General features: G+C 41.5%; 1 protein-coding gene across 1 annotated transcript in view; it reads left to right on the top strand.

Annotated features, from left to right (window-relative positions):
- The window catches only part of LOC126161436 (farnesol dehydrogenase-like), a 95,030-nt gene extending 73,416 nt beyond the window's left edge, over positions 1-21,614 (top strand). Inside the window, exons 5-6 of the mRNA XM_049917237.1 lie at positions 1,845-1,997; positions 21,081-21,614. Of these exons, the coding sequence (XP_049773194.1) occupies positions 1,845-1,997; positions 21,081-21,122 (195 nt within the window). The 3' untranslated portion in view covers positions 21,123-21,614. The remainder of the gene's footprint in view (positions 1-1,844; positions 1,998-21,080) is intronic.
- The last annotated feature ends 344 nt before the right edge of the window (positions 21,615-21,958 follow it).

The following is a 21,958-nucleotide window of genomic DNA, read 5'->3' as shown; positions in this document are numbered from 1 at the left end:
GATGCAAATTCCCGCCAATTTTATTATTTTCCAAATCAATTTCGGTGGTTTACTAAGATGCAATTACAAGCTTATTTTATTTTCTGCTACATCTTTTGATTTGAAAAACGGAATGGTATACTTTTTTGTAAAAAACCACAATGTTGAGCATTCATGTCTGTTCTCTTTCTGACTTTAAATAAGTCAGTTTTTCCCGGTAAAATAATGTTCCCTTCGTATTTTTATAAGCCAGTTTCGTAGAATTTTCAGATTTTTCTTTGATATAAAACGTGTTGCTTTTATACTCGCAATAAGTAGATTCCACCTTACGTCATTCGTAACTAACACCGAGTAGCGGATTTTGCAGCCGAATATTTTTTAATACTTAACTAGATCGATACATTTGCAAAATCCACTAACTGGATAAATCTGGTGAAAAAAAACCAGCTAAGTCAATAATTCAGTTACGATTTTAACGTATAAAACACAATTATAGATTTCAGCCATTAATACCGTGTATTTAATTATTTTTCACCTATTTTTAGAAAAGAATTGAAGTCTTTAACTTTAATAGTTTGGGTGAGATGAGTTTTTCGGGATATCTCAGTTTCGCTTATCATGCAGTTAGCAGCTTTCGCATCTCGGTTACACATATACAGTACTATTGTATTACGGCCTGCAGTGATGCAACGGTCATTTTTGTGTTAACCCAAATGGGAGTGCATCGTCTTTGTAAGATTTCACTAGGAGAACACAGTACGATTGCGTGCTGTGTTCTAGTTTTGGGCTTGCTGCACGTTATAGGAGTGGGACGTGTGATCCTACGTTTGCAAAATGATTGTTGTATCGCTGCAGGATCGTATCGTAATGCAAGAGTATATAATGTCTTTCTTCCCGATGCAGTTTTCATCTACAATGCATTAAGGTGTGAAATGACTGATCAACCAAAAATTGTCATGACGTAACCCGTTTCTGCTGCCTTCGGTTCAGTTTACTGGTTTTATTGTATTTTCCGTAATATTCGAAAGAAATGTGGTTGCAATTATTAATGCCGTTTTCCAGGTTTGTGATTACAATTTGAAAATGACGACTGACTGCGCCAGAAGTAGTTACGCAGCCTTTTAAAAATTTCATTGCTTTAGTAACTCTGGCTTGACGATCGTTTATGATGTCAAATGAACATAATTTGAATAGATTTGTTTAGGTCCCTCTAATGGTAAATCTGAAAATTATAGCTGACGCTCTTCTACTGCCATACATTGCCGGCGGTTCTAGGCGCTCACTCCGGGCGCTCAGGTTCGAATCCTGCCTCGGGCATGGATGTGTGTGATGTCCTTAGGATAGTTAGGTTTAAGTAGTTCTAAGTTCTAGGGGACTGATGACCTCAGATGTTAAGTCCCATAGTGCTCAGAGCCATTTTATTGCCATACATACACGAGTAAAATTAATGTCTTCTCATTATAAACCTACGACATGAATATCTTTTATGCTCTGGGCAAAAATATGTTATAACCAATATCACATCGTAAAATGCCAAAAGCAAATTAAAACGATAATCGTGGGTCAAGGTTTCACGTAGAGCTGGCGCTGTATGAAAATGTCAATGGACGCCTGGGGGGGGGGGGGGAGGAGTGATATTTTTGTCACATAAGAGAATCACCCATCCTATCTCCTGTAAAAACTCAAAAACTTTTCATACGTAGTTTCGTTACACCTGTATTTTGAACCCATTTTTATTGTAAAATTGCATCATTCTTCAGCTTCATGTTATAATTAGAATCGTACTCTACCGATTTTCGTTCAAAGACCAAATTTTAGTACATGGCTATGCTAGTTGTAACTAAGTAATGAACATTTCATTGCAGCAAGTTTCCCCTGGTATGGTGGATACCGAAGGACTGAGGAGATCGTTGCCGAAGTTCGACTTTCCCAAAGAGGTTAAAGAGTCGCCTGCCTTGCATCCAGAGGACATTGCTGACGCTGTTGTTTACATGCTGTCGCGACATCCTCGCGTACAGGTCAGTTGTGCTGTTTTCTACGACCTGCAATCCTGGTATCACATTCCGAGTAACTGAATGTAAGCAACCACCGAACAGCTCTGGTATCAAGACCAGTCGCATAAGAGGGAACACATATCATTGCGGCAGGCGGACATCGCACTATTCCGCTACCACACACTTGTATTGCATGGTGAATAACCCCCTGTTAATTTCTTCCCCTTCACTATTAACGAACGTGACTCCATTTACCATTTACTGCTGTGACATTGCTACTTTCGGATCGAACATGAGCAGGACTTTTTTGACTGAAATTAAAGCCAGTTTTGCAGATGATACACTCTGAATATTTTCACTAAGATCGTACGAATTTAGCACGTATTTAAAAGATTTACTCCATGTACCAACAACCATCGTCATTCCGTTTCATACTCAGCCCTAGCAGTTCCCCGAACAGACTCGTACTGCACTGTACTGCCAGCCGTTACATCCAGCTCGCCTTCCGTCACCATCAACGTCACCCTTTCCCCGTTATTATTAGACAAAGGTCTGCCAGATATGACGGAAGACGCTATTTTCATTCTAAGCTTACTGGAAAGTGACGTCAAAATGGCGTATACCCGTCTAGCCCATTTGTCGACAGCTGTCAAGTTTCTTTTTCACATCGAGTTTTCTCGAAGTCGTCACTTTGACGTCACCTTTCAATTTGCTTTATAAGCTTTGAGAGCTGCTAATAGATATGGCACTTCACTCAGTAGAACTAAAAATAAAATAAAAAAGATGTCACAGCCCGACGTGTAAGGATACGGGATCCACATAATGCATCTTGTTTAGGATCGCGTCAGTGGCCGGCACTGGAGCAAACCGCAATCTGGAGTGCTGTTTTAATATTTCGAAGATTGTCACTTAGACGTCAAGCTATGGAATACTACGAAAAACTGAAAGCGGTCACGACACATCGAATGCACTGACAACGTCAATAGGAAAGTTGCCTACCGTTTATCGATGAACGAATTCGTTATTATTTAAATGGCTTCAATACTGTGCTGAGTTGGGAATGACATTTGATAATACAACATCGCCAGATCAGGCGCTCCTATTTGAAAGTTATCTCTACATGACGCCAGAGAGTATCATCGTATATTAAATTCATGAACAGAAAGATAATATTTTGTTTGTATGCGATGACCAACAAGTGAAAAAATAGTACTTAAAAGTGTATCAAATTTTTTGTGTTTTTTTTAGTGTTTTGCCGGCCGGTGTGGCCGTGCGGGTCTAGGCGCTTCAGTCTGGAACCGCGTGGCCGCTACGGTCGCAGGTTCGAATCCTGCGTCGGGCATGGATGTGTGTGATGTCCTTAGGTTAGTTAGGTTTAAGTAGTTCTAAGTTCTAGGGGACTGATGACCACAGATGTTGAGTCCCATAGTGCTCAGAGCCATTTGAACCATTTTTTGGTGTTTTCATCAAATTAATGTTTGACTTAAACCTGATGCTGTACCAGATATGTAAAATGTAATAAGGTACTTGATTAATTTTTTTACCGATTAAAATGAAATTCGTCAATCCAGAACTATGTCTAGATATCTTCACATATTCACGATATCAAATCGTCATTCTTAGATTATAGTTAGTTTCCTGATCGGTAACTAATAGATAGCACTCACGAACCTCTATACTGCCAATTTTAAATGCAAACTTCAAGAAAACTGTCTTCTTTGAAATACAAAAAAGTAAATGGATCCTTTTTTATACTTCCTACACAGTATCCTATACTGTAGACAGTATTACTTGCAATAGGGGTGTTAGGTTCAACACCACATCTAATAGATGTAGTGGTCCTATAGATGTAGTGATTCCAGTTATTAGCAACATAAAAAATTGCATTCCATCACTCTCTTTTTTTTTATTTCATCAAAACGAAGTTGTGACGTCACTGGTTGTAACATAAGTTACTGGTCACATACCTTCTCCTTCTATATTAAAAAAAACTATCGTGAGAGAACATTATTAAATCCATATCTTACAATATTGAAGATAGACGTTATCTAGTTCACGTTTATGGCCTTCCATCGCACGTTAGTAATGCATATTATACAATTCATCGGATATTCTTTGAATATTTAGCCCAGAACTTTTTCTTATTGTCTTTCGTTTACAGCTTGAAAAGTGTTACCATCTGTTGCACTACAGCAGTACTCAATCCTCTCAGCTTCCATAATGAATTCCATTTCTTGTGCGTGTCAGTACTTTTCTCTAGAATTCGCTTGGCCAGACGGATATTACGTAGCATTTATGAAAATAAATTATACGCTGTTACGTTCTTCACTGCGTAGACAAAAGACAACGAAACATAAATTTACAACTTTGTATATGTACGCATTCGTGTGCATGGCTGTAGGTTGTTACCACATGTGTGTCTCCCGCAACATTCAGGACGCCTTAGACGAACAAAAGAAAATAACTGGTCCCTCAGAAATGATGTTATCACGTACACTTAATATTTAACATCTTTTAGTATTAACTTACGGATTCGAATTTCAACATACCTACTGCTTGGATTTTTAATAAAAGTCAGTCTTTCGATACCTGCAAGTAGTGAACACATGTTGCGAACGTCTCCGGCCTGACTGCATACTTAGGACGTATACTGGATGAAAGCTAAATTGCTTTAAAAATTTGATCGTCTTTCGTCTTGTTATTCAAGCATTCCTCAAGCGACTTCTGGCGTCATTCTTGTACTCAGTCTTCCAAGGTCTTCTTTGATAGAGGGTCGGAATCTCGACGTTTTCAGAGTCAGCCAGCTTTCGAAATACATGTAATATGATAACTCCATTGTCTCCTGTATTGCATTAATTCGTTCAGCACGTTGTAAACGTTTAATTCCTTGCGGATATCCTTGTTTCTGATCATGTCTTTTCTAGAGAACCTCTCACACAGCTCGCAAGTGCCTCAGTCTAGTGGTCTAGGGCTGTAATCGCTATTCTTTTGTAAATTTTTTTGTTGTAGCCTTCCTCGAATTGTTTCTCAGGAATTTTTGTGTTGGGCCACACATGTGACTGAACATTCTGTTCTGATCATGGCGTCAGTACCTAAAAGTCAAAATACATTGTAGATATCTGATACCTGAAAAGTGTGGCACTTATGATTTATTAGCACTGTTTTGGCTGGTACAAAATTTTTATCCACGAAGTCTATAATACGTATTTGGTTTGCTTTTCAATATTGATAATTCATTACCTTGAAACGCCATTTTGAATTCGTCGTATAATTACCAAGTCGTCGGCATTCAAAGGAGAATTTAAGATTGTGTCAATATTAAAACAGAATATGGTTGTTGTTTGGTTGTTTCACTCTCGTCCGTATAAATATTAAAAACAGTGGGAGTTACACAGCTACCTTGTTCCATCTCTGTTAGTCACAAGTACTTTTGTTATATGACCGTTTAGGTGTACGTTTGGTAGCGTAGTTTGGTAGACATAACTGCAGTGCTCCCACTGGTGTATGCGATAACCTCTCCGTCACATTACTGTCCCCAGTTTAGCTTTCGATATATTGTCGACATATTTTCGGAAGTATCACGGGACTTCAGAAAGTAAGTAAGTTTCCAGTATCACTGCTCAAAACATTTGTGGACTATTACGACAGCTATTTCGGAAGATCTCCATTTTCAAGTACGGCTACGTTGTCCTGACGTATGTACGAGGTGCATTCAAGTTCTAAGGGCTCCGATTTTTTTCTCCGGACTGGAAAGAGATAGAAAAATGCGCATTGTTTTAAAATGACGCCGCGTTCATTGTCAATACATCCCAGAAATGGCAGCACCGTACGGCAGATGGAATTTTACCGCCAGCGGCGAGAATGAGAACTGTTTTAAATACTTAAAATGGCGACGTTTTCCTTACTTGAACAGCGTGCAATCATTCGTTTTCTGAATTTGCGTGGTGTGTAACCAATTGAAATTCATCGACAGTTGGAGGAGACATGTGGTGATGGAGTTATGGATGTGTCGAAAGTGCGTTCATGGGTGCGACAGTTTAATGAAGGCAGAACATTGTGTGACAACAAACCGAAACAACCTCGGGCTCGCACAAGCCGGTCTGACGACATGATCGAGAAAGTGGAGAGAATTGTTTTGGGGGATCGCCGAATGACTGTTGAACAGATCGCCTCCAGAGTTGGCATTTCTGTGGGTTCTGTGCACACAATCCTGCATGACGACCTGAAAATGCGAAAAGTGTCATCCAAGTGGGTGCCACGAATGCTGACGGACGACCACATGGCTGCCCGTGTGGCATGTTGCCAAGCAATGTTGACACGCAATGACAGCATCAATGGGACTTTCTTTTCGTCGGTTGTGACAATGGATGAGATGTGGATGCCATTTTTCAATCCAGAAACAAAGCGCCAGTCAGCTCAATGGAAGCACACAGATTCACCGCCACCAAAAAAATTTCGGGTAACTGCCAGTGCTGAAAAAATGATGGTGTCCATGTTCTGGGACAGCGAGGGCGTAATCCTTACCCATTGCGTTCCAAAGGGCACTACGGTAACAGGTGCATCCTACGAAAATGTTTTGAAGAACAAATTCGTTCCTGCTCTGCAACAAAAACGTCCGGGAAGGGCTGCGCGTGTGCTGTTTCACCAAAGCAACGCACCCGCACATCGAGCTAACGTTACGCAACAGTTTCTTCGTGATAACTTTGAAGTGATTTCTCATGCTCCCTACTCACCTGACCTGGCTTATAGTGACTTTTGGCTTTTTCCAACAATGAAAGACACTCTCCGTGGCCGCACATTCACCAGCCGTGCTGCTATTGCCTCAGCGATTTTCCAGTGGTCAAAACAGACTCCTAAAGAAGCCTTCGCCGCTGCCATGGAATCATGGCGTCAGCGTTGTGAAAAATGTGTACGTATACAGGGCGATTACGTCGAGAAGTAACGCCAGTTTCATCGATTTCGGGTGAGTAGTTAATTAGAAAAAAAATCGGAGGCCTTAGAACTTGAATGCACCTGGTATAACATCCGGTGTGACTATATCTGGTGACTGTCCTCGTTATATTTCAAGTGAAATTCTAAAATATCGATGTTACGTACATTTTGAACTGTTTTTTACAGTGTGGCGTAATATTTTGATATAATATTGTAGACATTTCCTATAATTTTTGACAGTTCATACCATACATGTGAACTAGATGACTACATATGACACACTGCGCTCTCGCCTAAAATCTAGATCTGTAATAAGAGAGGCAGATGGTATTATGCTCGGCGCTGACCTTCTTCCTCTCATTTATTTATTACTGTTTTCATAAAAGAGATAAAATCGAAAGAGAAAGGAAAATTTGCGACTGAAATTTAAGTCCTGAGTGCAGGAGAACAAATTTCTCCTGTTAACTATCTCATGGAAGGGGGGGGGGGAGGGGGGGCTCACAGATCCACTATTGTTCGGCGAGATTTTTCAATATGAAGAATGATTGCCATCGTGTGGCATTAAAGTAATTACCCCAAGTACACTCCGCTACTGCAACCTGTAACATTGCCCTCCCACACATCACTATTAAAATTCTCCGTCTTTGCATAAATTTTGAAAGCTTTGCGAGGCGTAAGATATGCAAAAGAATAACTTTTTACGTATCTTCATTGTCTCTTTGTTGTTGTCGATAGCTCAAAGTCTTGTATAGGGGTACATTCTTGTAACTGAAATTTCGAATTTGTAGATTCTTGATGATTAAATAACAGAATATGATTTGCCTGTATTATTCTTGAAATTTATTCTTCATCACACCTTTCAACATCTCACCGGTTTTACATTATCAACATTAAGATAAAACCAATAATTACATTGTTGATGACAAACTTAGAAAACGTCCGCTTCCATCAGAGGCATTTCCACCACCACTTACATTCGGCGGTACTCACATTATTCCAAAGAGATTACAAAGCAAAACAGTTTACAAACTTTCTTTGCAAAAGAAGAATCTTCACAAAATTATATCTTTAGTTTATAAATAAATCCAGAAATAAATTTCGTAATTAGAGATAGATTGTACAATTAATAACATGAATATTAAGTATGCCATAAATTTCGTGATTTCAAATATTTTTAAAAGAATAGTAATTTTATCTGTTATTACATATCGACTGTAACACATTAATTTCTTTTTATAGATTTTAGCCGGAAATATAATACATCGTATATAAAATCATAGCAAATCTTTTAATGAAACAGCTGAGATAATTTTCACCTATGCAAGAATCGATAGTATACATAGTACCCGTTACTTCCATAAAAAAAGATAATGTTAGAGGCGAGTGATTCATTATAAACCCTAAGATCTCTATTTTTGCCTTTAATTTTCATATCTTTTATGACAATATTAATAAATATCGTTTACTAAGCATTTTTACGGTTTTCTTGCAATACAGGTAAAATAGAGCCTGAAGATTAAGAAGGAAGGTTCCACGCACGCTCTCAACCCCATGATCCTCGGATTACCAGAAGTTTTCCACTACGAAAACAGCTTCATAGGACGTGCACTAACTTAAATGGCTCATGTCTCGCCATACTCACGCCAGTAATACCGGTTTCAAGGTTCTGTACCTCAGTCGGTACAAACTGGTCTCTTACAGGATTACTTCGTCGTCGGTCTCTCTATCTTTCTGTCTGTCCGACTGTTAAAAAACCATTTTTCTTAGGAATGGGTAGACGCATCAAGTTGAAAGTCATGACACATATTAGGAGCTACAGGGCCTTGGCGGTGTAAGAAAATTGGATCTACCACGTGAATGCAGTCAAAAGTTACGGCCATTTATGTCACATATTATGATGGTTGCCAATTCACTCATCAAAACCTAAAGGGTACTTCCCGTTAACCTAGAATCATGAAATTTGAAAAAAAAAAAAATATTTTTCAGTAGACGTAAAGGAAAATATCAGAAAACTTTTAATCTATAATTACATTACGTGAAGAAAATATATTTTAATAATTTGTTATCCACCTGTCTGCCTGACTGTTAAGAATCCTTTTTCTCAGGAATGAGTGGACGTATATAGCTGAAATTGACATCACTTCCTAAGGTCTCTGGTCCCTTGGCGTTCTAAGAAATTTATCCTTGTAAGTCAACTTAATCAGAGGATAAGGCTATTTATGTCACTTATTTATATATTCGCAAACTCAATCGAACCGTACAGGGTATTTCTCGTTGACCTACATTCAAGAAATTTGGCGTGTAGCAATATTTCATAGTAGAAGTGAGGAAATAAATCTGACAATTTTTAATTTGTAATTATATCACACGAAAACAAAACTTTTGTCACCTGTTTTCCGACTGCCTGTCCTGTTGAGGAATAGGTAAACGTATATCGAGCCTGTATCGATATCGGTAACAGACAAAAATCGCCGAAATTCTCGATTCCCGGAATGGATGAACTGTCTACAGGATGTTCCCATAAGAGCGTGCAAAAATGTAACAGGACATAGAGAATGCACCACTGAATAATTTGAGGTAGGGAACCTGGGGTAGGAGAAACCATTTTACGGAGATACTGAAGTAAACTTGTCTGCCGTTTTGTCCAGATTTACTGTTTTCTAGCTTATTTGCAACTAACGTGCGTACAAGTTTACGTGGTACTGTGCTATTTGTTTAGATGTACATTCTTTATTTCCGAAAGGAAACAAGGAGGACGAGCCTGAATACTAGGAAGTCGTGATAGAGGTTTTGTTTACCTTACTTGTCCATAAGGTGGCTCTGTTGTATCGTATTTACATTGTATCATGACGGAACGTTCTATGACTCATCGACATACCCATTCATTACCCAGTGCTATTCAGGGACGTACGTTACAACATGATGGAGCAGTACCGGTACAGTTTCGCAGAACTCCCTGACATGCACTTTCTGTGTATGGGGAAGTATTTTGCAATACTTTAGCTGCTGAAAAACTGTGCAGGGAAAGGTTCCTTAACAGGCATCTCTCGATCGAGAAATGCGGGAGACTGGTTCATTGAAAAGAAGAAACGAGGGACCTAGCAACACGAGGACCACTCGCACACCCGATTTTGAAGCGGAGGTGCTGAAACGTGTTACAGCGGACTCCACAACAAGTACTCGTCCTATTGCACGCCAAATGGGCGACGCACCTACTAGCGTGTGCCGAGCACTCCTCGAACAACAATTACACCCATATAACCCGCAACGGATCCATGCACTAAGGGTTGCGTTGTGTCAGTGGATGCACCAACAGTGGATTGATCGACCAGATTTCCTTCAAATCGTGCTGTTTACTGACGAGACCTCATGCGACCGTGATGGTGTTTCGAACAGCAGGAACAACCATGTGTAGGATGCCGGAAACGTCCACGCTGTAGTAGGGTCACACAATCAAGAAGATTTGGTGTGAACATCCGGACCGGCGTTGCAGGCGACAATCTCGTTGGGCCATATCTTCTACCTGGCCGTGTGAATGGCCACCTGTACTGGAGGTTTGTGCAAAGAGTTCTACCTGAGTTGTTGGAGAACGTACGCTTGGCTGTTCGTGAGAGGACGTTGATACAACATGACGGTGCATCGCCTTGCTTCAGTGTGGGTGTCCGCAGCCATATCAGTGCTGCATTTTCTGGTCGCTGGATTGGAAGGGGAGGTCCTGTCCGATGGCCTGAGAGGGCACCTAAACTGAATCCCCTTGCTTATTTCTTATGGGGATATCTAATGTCATTTGTCTGTGAGACCCCAGTGGGTCTCCTGTGATATGATTCTAAACAGACCAGGGATGTTTGTTAGGCTACTCCAGAATCTTGTTCGCCGATGTCATAGTTGCATTGAGGTTGATGGCTGTCAGTTTCAGCTCATTTAGTGAGATAGAGTACAAATGGTACACACAGCAAAAACAGTTTTGCATCACCCGGTTCCCAGAATTCCCGAAGATAGGCGATGACTGTAGATATTGTATCAGAGACACAGTTCCTTTGACTGTTCAGAGATGTCAGTAAATCCGCCCAAAGATGTAAACTACCACGCATGAGCAGCGCCTATTAGAAGGAGGGGATCCGAAAGCCAATCAATTCCAGTCATTCCACCAGAAAGGAGGTACATGGCACATGTTGTCTGTCGTTCAACCCTGCCTAGATGATCAATACCGCAGTTCGATCGCGTCCACATTGTTACTTTGTGCCAAGAAGGGCTCTCCAGGCGTTTCGGACATGGAGGACATACAGAGAGACAGGAACTGTAGATGATATACCTCGCTCAGGCCGCCCAAGGGCTACTACTGCAGTGGATGACTGCTACCTACGGATTTTGGCTCGGAGGAACTCTGACAGCGAGCCACCATGCTGAATAATGCTTTTCGTGCAGCCACAGGACGTCGTGTTACGACTCAAACTGTGCGCGATAGGCTTCACGATGCGCAACTTCACTCCCGACGTCCATGGTGAGGTCCACCTTTGCAACCACGACATCATGCAGCGCGGTACAGATGGGCCCAACAACATGCCGAATAGACCGTTCAGGATTGGCATCACCTTCTCTTCACCGATGAGTCTCCCATATGACTTCAGACAGACAGTCGTCATACACGTGTTTGGGGGCAATACGGTCAGACCGAACGCCTTAGACACACTGTCCAGCGCACAAGGTGGAGGTTCGCTGCTGTTTTGGGGTGGCATTATGTGGGGCTGGCGTACGCCGCTGGTGGTCATGGAAGGCGCCGTAACGGCTGTACGATACGTGAATGCCATGCTCCGACTGATAATGCAACCATATCGGCATCATATTGGTGAGGCATTCGTCTTCATGGACGACAATTCGCTCCCCCATCGTGCACATCTTGTGAATGACTTCTTTCAGGGTAACGCCATCGCTCGACTAGAGTGGCCAGCATGTTCTCCAGAGATGAACCCTATCGAACATGCCTAGGATAAATTGAAAAGGGCTGTTTATGGGCGACGTTACCCACCAACCACTCTGAGGGGTCTACGCCGAATCGCCGTTGAGGAGTGGGACAATCTGGACCAATAGTGCCTTGATGAACTTGTGAATAGTATGCCACGAGGAATATAAGTAAGAGGACGTGCTATGGGTATTTAAGGTACCGGTGTGTACAGCAAACTGGACCACCACATCTGAAGGCCTCGCTGTATGGTGGTACAACATGCAATGTGTGGTTCTCATGAGCAATAAAAAGGGCGGGAACGATGTTTGTGTTGATCTCTATTCCAATTTTCTGTACAGTTTCCGGAACTCTCGGAACCGAAGTGATGCAAAACTTTTTTTGATGTGTGTAGATTCATTGTGTTAATGATGGTATCTGCAGTTAACTATAACTAACGTACATAAAAAATAGACATATTATTTTATTCCTACTATCTCCTTAAGTTGATCCTAAGACCCCAGGTTCCCTACGTCAAATTGTTCAGTAGATCATCCTCTATGTCCTGATAAATTTTTGCACGCTCTTCCTGAAACACCCTGTAGGTAGGCCTACATAATTATATTTGTACGGAACCCTCGGCGCGTGAGTCCTGCTTGCCCATACTTGGATTTTTTTCTGGATTCTTGTCCGTCTGGAGCTCACATTACATATACCGTATACCATAAATGCGGACGAAACCGGTTATAACGACCAGACACGTTTTCCTTGTAAGTAGGATTTCAAGGGTTATTTAGTGTCTACGTTCAGGCGTTTGCCAGTTCTGATCTTGCAGCATCTCCCGAACGCTCAACAATGGGTCAAGCAAACCTGTCACTTAATATGGAAAGGCTTTTTATTTTAATTACCGCTACCAGTCACAAATTTTGTCAACTATTGTATTACTTATTTATTTAGCGACATGTTTCGAGGGTTAAACCTCACCTTCAGGCTAAATGGCACTACAAAAACAACTTTACAATAAGGTCATACTGACACTACATAGTATTTTCGTAAATGCTCTGGACATCTTTGTTCTTCTGGCGTGGCGGTCTCGTTGTGATGCGTTGCGGTGTATCCATTTCCGTGGCTCTCTTGGTCACTGTTCACAACTTATCACTAACATAGCAGTAACTTAGGAACACGATCACAAACAGTTCTGTAGTGCAGTGATGTTCTACTGCAGCTCGAAACCTAGCGTGGATTTTAGTAAGAGATGTCTTTAATAGCTGCCACAATGAAACTCTGCCTCTAAAACTGACAGAAAATTGATAGAGTCGTAAGTAAAGTACAACCACGGCAAGGGACGAACAACACCTTCACTGTGCAACAGCAATGTTAATATTACCGATGACAGAGCCACTAAGGTGACTTTATTTCACACAGTTTTCCAAGATTCCATCACCAAAGAAGACGAAGTAAATGTTCTAGAATTCAAATGAAGAATAACTTAGAAGTACACTACTGGCCATTAAAATTTCCTACACCACGAAGATGACGTGCTACAGACGCGAAATTTAACCGACAGGAAGGAGATGCGGTGATATGCAAATGATTAGCTTTTCAGAGCATTTACACAAGGTTGGCGCCGGTGGCGACACCTACAACGTGCTGACATGAGGAAAGTTTCTCATACACAAACAGCAGTTGACCGGCGTTGCCTGGTGAAACGTTGTTGTGATGCCTCGTGTAACGAGGAGAAATGCATACTATCACGTTTCCGACTTTGATAAAGTTCGGATTGTAGCCTATCGCGATTGCGGTTTATCGTATCGCGACATTGCTGCTCGCGTTGATCGAGATCCAATGACTGTTAGCAGAATATGGAATCGGTGGGTTCAGGAGGGTAATACGGAACGCCGTGCTGGATCCCAACGGCCTCGTATCACTAGCAGTCGAGATGACAGGCATCTTAACCGCATGGATTATGGAGCCACTTCTCGATCCCTGAGTCAACAGATGGTGACGTTTGCAAGACAACAACCATTTGCACGAACAGTTCGACGACGTTTGCACCAGCATGGACTATCAGCTCGGAGACCACGGTTGAGGTTACCCTTGACGCTGCATCACAGACAGGAGCGCCCGCGATGGTGTACTCAACGACGAATCTGGTTGCACGAATGGGAAAACGTCATTTTTTTGATGAATCCAGGTTCTGTTTACAGCATCATGATGGTCGCAACCGTGTTGAGCGACACTGCGGTGAACGCACATTGGAAGCGTGTATTCGTCATCGCCATACTGGCGTATCACAGGCATGATGGGTGCCATTGGTTACACATCTCGGTCACCTCTTGTTTGCATTGACGGCACTTTGAACAGTGGACGTTACATTTTAGATGTGTTATGACCCGTGGCTCTACCCTTCATTCGATCCCTGCGAAACCCTACATTTCAGCAGGATAATGCACGACCCCATGTTGCAGATCCTGTACGGGCCTTTCTGGATACAGAAAATGTTCGACTGCTGCCCTGGCCAGCACATTCTCCAGATCTCTGACCAATTGAAAACGTATGGTCAATGGTGGCCGAGCAACTGGCTCGTCACAATACTCCAGTCACTACTGTTGATGAACTGTGGTATCGTGTTGAAGCTGCATGGGCAGCTGTACCTGTACGTGCCATCCAAGCTCTGTTTGATTCAATGCCCAGGCGTATCAAGGCCGTTATTACGGCCAGAGGTGGTTGTTCTGGGTACTGATTTCTCAGGATCTATGCACCAAAATTGCGTGAAAATGTAATCACATGTCAGTTCTAGTATAATGTATTTGTCTAATGAATACCTGTTTATCATCTTCATTTCTTCTTGGTGTAGCAATTTTTGTGGCCAGTAGTGTAGATACCTTCAGCATGGTGTATCAGCTTAAATCAATAAAGAAAAGACGTTCGGTCTGAATTTTATATCAGGCAGGTTGCTGTCAGAATATACTGATACAATAGCTCCATATTTAGCAATCAAAGACAATCGCTCGCTCGACCAAAGATCCCTACTTGAAGTCTGAAAACCTGCACAGATCACACCAATACTCAAGAAAGGAAATAGGAGTAACCAGCTGAATTACAGATACATATTACTAACGTCGATTTGTAGTAGGGGTTTGGAACACATACCGTTTTCGATCATTGCGAATTACCTCCAAGAAAACGATTTATTGACTAAACAGATGTAGAAGTTGATTCCTGCATACCCTCGAATAATGTGGTAGTACCCTTGTTTTTCATCAGTGACCTAGCAGGCAATATTAATTGTAACCTCAAACTTTTCGCAGATACTGCAGTTACCTATATTGCAGTACTTCTACAATAAAAGGATTTATTGACAATAACTCGTTTTCTTGGAGGAATCCTTCATTATAGATAACTGCATCATCTGCGAAAAAGGTGAGGTTACAATTTGTATTGTCTGCTATGACACTGATACACAACGTGAACAGCACGTAACCCAACACATTACTCGCGGGCTCGCAGGAAGTAACTTAAACATTTGTTGATGACCCTCCATACAATATAAAATGAGGCGTACTCCCTACCAAGAAATATCCCAGATAATATCGTTCTTGTGAAACAAGACTAGTTCTCATTCACACGAAGCAGTGAGTGCTATCGGCAGTGTACGGAAGTTAATTCCATATTTCTACATGTCCAGAAGGCTTTTGACACCGTCCCTCACAAGCAGCTTAAAATCAAAGTGAGTACCTGTGGAGTATCGTCTCAGTTATGAGACTGGATTCGTGATTCCTGTCAGAAAGGTCACGCGGTTCGCAGTAATTGCTGGGAAGTCACCGAGAAAAACAGAAGTGAAATCTGGCTTTCTCCAAGGCAGTGTTATAGGTCCTCTGCTGTTTCTAATCTGTTTAAACCATTTAGGAGGAAATCTGAGAAGCCCTCTTAGATTGTTTTCAGATAATGCTGCCATTTTCTATCTTGTAAAGTGATCAGAACCAATTGCAGAATGATTTAGGTATCTGTATGCCGCGAAAAATTGCAGTTAAATCTAGATAATGAGAAAATGGAAGTCATCCACATGAGCACTAAAAGGAATCTGCTAAATTTCTGTTATGCGATAAATAACACAGATCTAAAGTTTGTGAATTCTATTAAATACTTATGGATTACAGTTACGAATAATTTCAATTGGAGCTATCACACACACTATGTGATGAAAAGTATCCGATTGAAAATGACTTACAAGTGCGTGGCGCCCTCCATCGGAAATGCTGGAATTCAGTATGGTGTTGGCCCACCCTTAGCCTTGATGACAGCTTCCAATCTCACAGGCATACGTTCAATCAACTGCTGGAAGGTTTCTTGGGGAATGGTAGCCCATTCTTCACGGATTGCTGCACTGAGGAGAGGTATCGATGTCGTTCGGTGAGGCCTGGCACGTAGTCAGCGTTCCAAAACGTCCCAAAGATGTGCTACAGGATTCAGGTCAGGATTCGTGCAGGCCAGTCCATTACAGGGATGTTATTCTCGTGTAAATACCCTGTCACAGGCCGTGCATTATGAACTGGTGCTTGATCGTGCTGAAAGATGCAGTCGCCAGCCCCGAATTGCTCTTCAACAGTGAGAGGCAAGAAGATGCTCAAAACATCAGTGTAGGCCTGTGCTGTGATAGTGCAAAGCAAAGCAACTAGGTGTTCAAGCCCCCTCCATGAAAAACACGACCACACCATAACACCACCGCCTCTGAATTTTGCTGTTGGCACTACGCACGCTGGCAGATGACGTTCACCGGCCATTCGCCATACCCACACCATGCCATCGGATCGCCACATTGCGTACCGTGATTCGTCACTCCACACAACGTGTTTCCACTGTTCAGTCGTCCAATGTTTACGCTCCATACACCAAGCGACGTGCCCTTAGGCATTTACCCGCGTGATGTGTGGCTTTTGAGCATCCGCACGACCATGAAATCCAAGTTTTCTCAACTCCCGTCAAACCGTCACAGTACTTGCAGTGGATCTTCAGGCAGTTTGGAATTCCTGTGTGATGGTCTGGATAGATGTCTGCCTATTACACATTACGACCCTCTTCAAATGTCGGCGGCCTCTGTCAGACAACAGACGAGGTCGGCCTGTACGTTTTCGTGCTGTTCGTGTCCCTTCACGTTTCCACTTCACTACCACATCGGAAACAGTGGACCTAGGGATGTTTAGGAGTGTGGAGAACTCGCGTACAGACGTATGATACAAGTGTCACTGAAGCATCTGACCACGTTCGAAGTCTGTGAGTTCCGCGGAGCTCCCCATTCTGCTCTCTCACGATGACTACTGAGGTCGCTGATATAGAGTACCTGGCAGTAGATGGCAGCACTATGCACCTAATATGAAAAAAGCATGTTTTTGGGACTTTCCGGATACTTTTGATCCGATAGTGTAGATAATGTTTCAAGGAAAGCTAACCAAAGACTCCGATTTATTGACAGAACACTTAGAAGATGCAATAGGTCTACTAAAGAGACTGCCTACCCTATTATTGTCCTTCCTCTTTTGGAGTACAGGCGCGCGGTGTGCGATCCGTATCAGACAAGATTGACGGGCAACATCGAAAAAGTTCAAAGAATGGCAACTCGTTTTGTATTATCGTGAAGGAGAGAGTGTCACGGATATGAGAAGCAAACTATGGTGGCGTTCATTAAAACAAGGACGTTTTTGTTGGGACAGGATCTTTTTACAAAATCTCAATCACCAACTTCCTCTTCAGAGTGTGAAAATATTTTGTGGCGTCCACCTGCATACGGAGAAATGGTCGTTGTAATAAGATAAGGGAAGTCAGAGCTTGCCCGGAAAGATTTAAGTGTTCGTTTTTGTCGCACGCATTCGAGAGTGGAACGATAGAGAGATATATTGAAGGTAATTCGATGAACCCTCTCATAATTTATGGTGTATTGCAGAGTAATCATTTATATGTAAATTACGCCTGACTAGTATTCAACCAATCAAACGAAGTATCCCATTTTGTTTACCATCGACTGAGTCTACAAGGTCGTTACATTTCATATCTTCGCAAATTGTTACGCCCAGATATGAGTTGACCGGTTCCATCAGCAACTAATATTGTAGTCACCCACTACGTTTTTTTCGTTTTGTGAAGCCCCAAATTTTACATTTGTGAACATTTAAATCAAGTTACCAGTCTTTGTACGACTTTGAAATATTATCAATATCCGGCTGAATATTTGTGCAGCTGTTTTCAGACAGTACTTCATTACAGATAACAGCATTATCTGCGGGATGTGTGAGGTTACAATTACTACATCCAAGATAAAATGAGGCCTCCTCCCTACCAATAAATCCCTAATCCACTCATTAATTTCTTCCGATACCCCAAACGATCGCACTTTGGATAAAGAGAGTATATGTGGTACTGAGTCAAATGATTTTCGAAATCAGAGAAAACTGAATCTACCTCACTGCCTCGATCCATGGCTTTCAGTGTCTCATACGTGATAAGGGCGAATTCGATTCCACTTGGTACGTTGTAAGAGTCACCCTGAGACACAAGGATCTCACAAGTGCTGAACACTTCATCCACTTCCTGATCGATTTTTCTTATAGTGGAGAATACACTTTTGCCTTGGGTATTTGTCGTTGCCTCTACACCAGAACTATGACGTATTCCTTCAAAGCGTTAGATGATAAACTATAGTTGACACCCTGGCGTCAAATTTCTCGTAATATCAATCTATACTATAAAGACAAGCCATCGTTTTACTTTATAAAGAAAAGACTCGAAAAGTGCTTGACAGTTAACTTAAAATTTTTACGCAATACCCTAATGAACATTCGACCGCTCTATAGGCTATATATTTTTCAACATTTAAATATATGTGTAATATAAATTTGGGAAAAGTTGTTACCAAAAATGAGAAAAGTTTTGGATCGATTTACTTCAAATTTCACACGATACTCTAAAGAAGATTGAGACGAGATATGTTACATATTTTTAATGTACATAATATATAAATATATATTTAATATAGAAAGGGGAAATGTTGGTTGCAAAAATCCTGGGAAGTTGTTGACAGACTTACCACAAATTTCACGACAGTGATAAATATTCAGATGGGCATGTGCTATATGTCTTGTTGTAAACGACAATAACGACAATTTACAGGTTCTCTATTTCAACTGATTGCATGAAGGAAAATGCTGTGCTGTGTGCTATATTGATCGTGTCCAGGCCAAATATCTCACGAAATAAGTGTCAAACGAGAAAACTGCAACCTTGAAGGGGGAAACAAGATGGCGCTATGGTTGGCCTGCTAGATGGCGCTCCCTTAGGTCAAACGGCTACACTGCGTTTTTTTTAAACAGGAACCCCCATTTTTTATTACATATTCGTGTAGTACGTAAAGAAATATGAATGTTTTAGCTGGACTACTTTTTTCGCTTTGTGATAGATGGCGCTGTAATAGTCACAAACATATGGCTCACAATTTTAGACGAACAGTTGGTAACAGATAGGTTGTTTAAATTAAAATACAGAACGTAAGTACGTTTGACACTTTATTTCGGTTGTTCCAATGTGATACATGTACTTTTGTGAACTTATCATTTCTGAGAACGAATGCTGTTACAGCGTGATTGTCTGTAAATACCACATTAATGCAATAAATGCTCAAAATCATGTCCGTCAACCTCAATGCATATGGCAATACGTGTAACGACATTCCTCTCAACAGCGAGTAGTTCGCCTTCCGTAATGTTCGCTCATGCACTGACAATGCGCTGACGCATGTTGTCAGGCGTTGTCGGTGGATCACGATAGCAAATATCCTTCAACTTTCCCCACAGAAAGAAATCCGCGGACGTCAGATCAGGTGAACGTGCGGGCCATGGTACGGTGCATCGACGACCAATCCACCTGTCATGAAATATGCTGCTCAATACCGCTTCAACCGCACGCGAGCTATGTGCCGGACATCCATCATGTTGGAAGAACATCGGCATTCTGTCATGCATTGAAACATCTTGTAGTAACATCGGTAGAACATTACGTAGGAAATCAGCATACATTGCACCATTTAGAATGCCATCGATAAAATGGGGACCAATTATCCTTGCTCCCATGATGCCGCACCATATATTAACCCACGAAGGTCGCTGATGTTCCACTTGTCGCAGCCATCGTGGACTTTCCGTTGCCCAATAGTGCATATTACGTTACCTCTGTTGGTGAACGACGCTTCGTCGCTAAACAGAACGCAAAAAATCTCTCATCGTCCCGTAATTTCTCTTGTGCCCAGTGGCAGAACTGTACACGACGTTCAAAGTCGTCGCCATACAATTCCTGGTGCATAGAAATATGGTACGGGCGCAATCGATGTTTATGTAGCATTCTCAACACCGACGTTTTTGAGATTCCCGATTCTCGCGCAATTTGTCTGCTACTGATGTACGGATTAGCCGCGACAGCAGCTAAAACACCTACTTGGGCATCATCATTTGTTGCAGGTCGTGGTTGACGTTTCACCTGCGGTTGAACACTTCCGGTTTCCTTAAATAACGTAACTATCCGGCGAACGGTCCGGACACTTGGATGATGTTGTCCAGGATATCGAGCAGCATACATAGCACACGCCCGTTGGGCATTTTGATCACAATAGCCATACATCAACACGATATCGACCTTTTCCGCAATTAGTAAACGGTTCATTTTAACACGGGTAATATATCACGAAGCAAATACCGTTCGCACTGGCGGAATGTTACATGGTACCCCGTACTTATACGTTTGTGACTATTACAGCGCCATCTATCACAAAGCGATAAAAGTGGGCCAACTAAAACATTCATATTTCTTTACGTACTACACAAATATGTAATAAAAAATGTGGTTTTCTATTTAAAAAACGCAGTTGATATCCGTTTGACCTATGACAGCGCCATCTAGCGGGCCAACCATGGCGCCATCTGGTTTCCCCCTTCAAGCTAGACGAGTTTCGTTCTTTGTAGTTGTTTCGTTTGATGCTTATTTCGTGAGATATTTGGCCCGCTCACTATCAATGGACCACCCTGTATATATATATATATGTGTGTGTGTGTGTGTGTGTGTGTGTGTGTGTGTGCTTGTTTCAGAAGTGATATTCAGTAATTCATACATAGAAAGTACAGACCAATTTTTTGTAGAAATTACATTGTTGATGATTGTTAGTAATATTTCAATTTATTTTGTTTTATTTGCAGGTCTATGAAATGCTGGTCATCCCGACTGCAAGTCCACTATAAAACGAACTCGCCTTCTCATCACCTCTTGCATAATACGTACGTCAACAAGAAGTTATGGTAAAACTGACGTGATAATTGTGTGGAATTTGCTTCGCGAAACAAAATGAGAAAGTGGGAGCAAAATATTGCACGTGTTTCCCCTGATACTAAATAAAACATGTGTAAGACAGTTCTCGTCTTGCACTTTGCACGTAATGAGACATTTGTAATAGAAGGGTCTCATGAAGAGATATCGTTTAGCTGTTCTTTCGAGTTGATTCAAGCTCTCAAATAAAGACGGCATGTTGAAACCTCCTGTCTGCGTGTTATAAATTTAATAAACCATACTTAAAGTGTTCACATGTGTGCACGTTCTTGTGCGTGATTGGTAGTTTACTGACGAGTGAACCAGTAACCGACTACTTATCAAAAAGTGATGCTAAATGCTAACTTACATATTCTTTGTAGAACGTCATTACTAACCACTAAATAGCAGGTGCAAGTATGTATTGATTATTGCTGAGAATATTTTACATCAAAAGATCGTCTACACGTGCGTAGAACGTTCTATTTAATATAGTTTGCTACGTAATAAATGTGATTCCCATGTACGGATAACCATAAAAGTTATCGTTATAGCAAACGGTTACGATGGCGTTTTTTTAGATAAAAAAATATAAAAATACTCTTATGAATATAAACATTTGCCATATGTTTATATGTCTGCGTTGAAGCATCACCAACTGCAAACGACATCACGGTCTCAAGTCTGCAGAACATCAACAGATTGGCCAAATGATAACTTTTATTTGGACTGTAGCCACAGTCACGGTAAATTTTTTGAATGATGCTGCCGT

Source organism: Schistocerca cancellata, chromosome 2 (genome assembly GCF_023864275.1).
Source record: "Schistocerca cancellata isolate TAMUIC-IGC-003103 chromosome 2, iqSchCanc2.1, whole genome shotgun sequence".
NCBI lineage: Eukaryota > Metazoa > Arthropoda > Insecta > Orthoptera > Acrididae > Schistocerca > Schistocerca cancellata.
The sequence above is the reverse complement of the archived record's forward strand: the minus strand, read 5'-3'. Positions and strand labels throughout refer to the sequence as shown.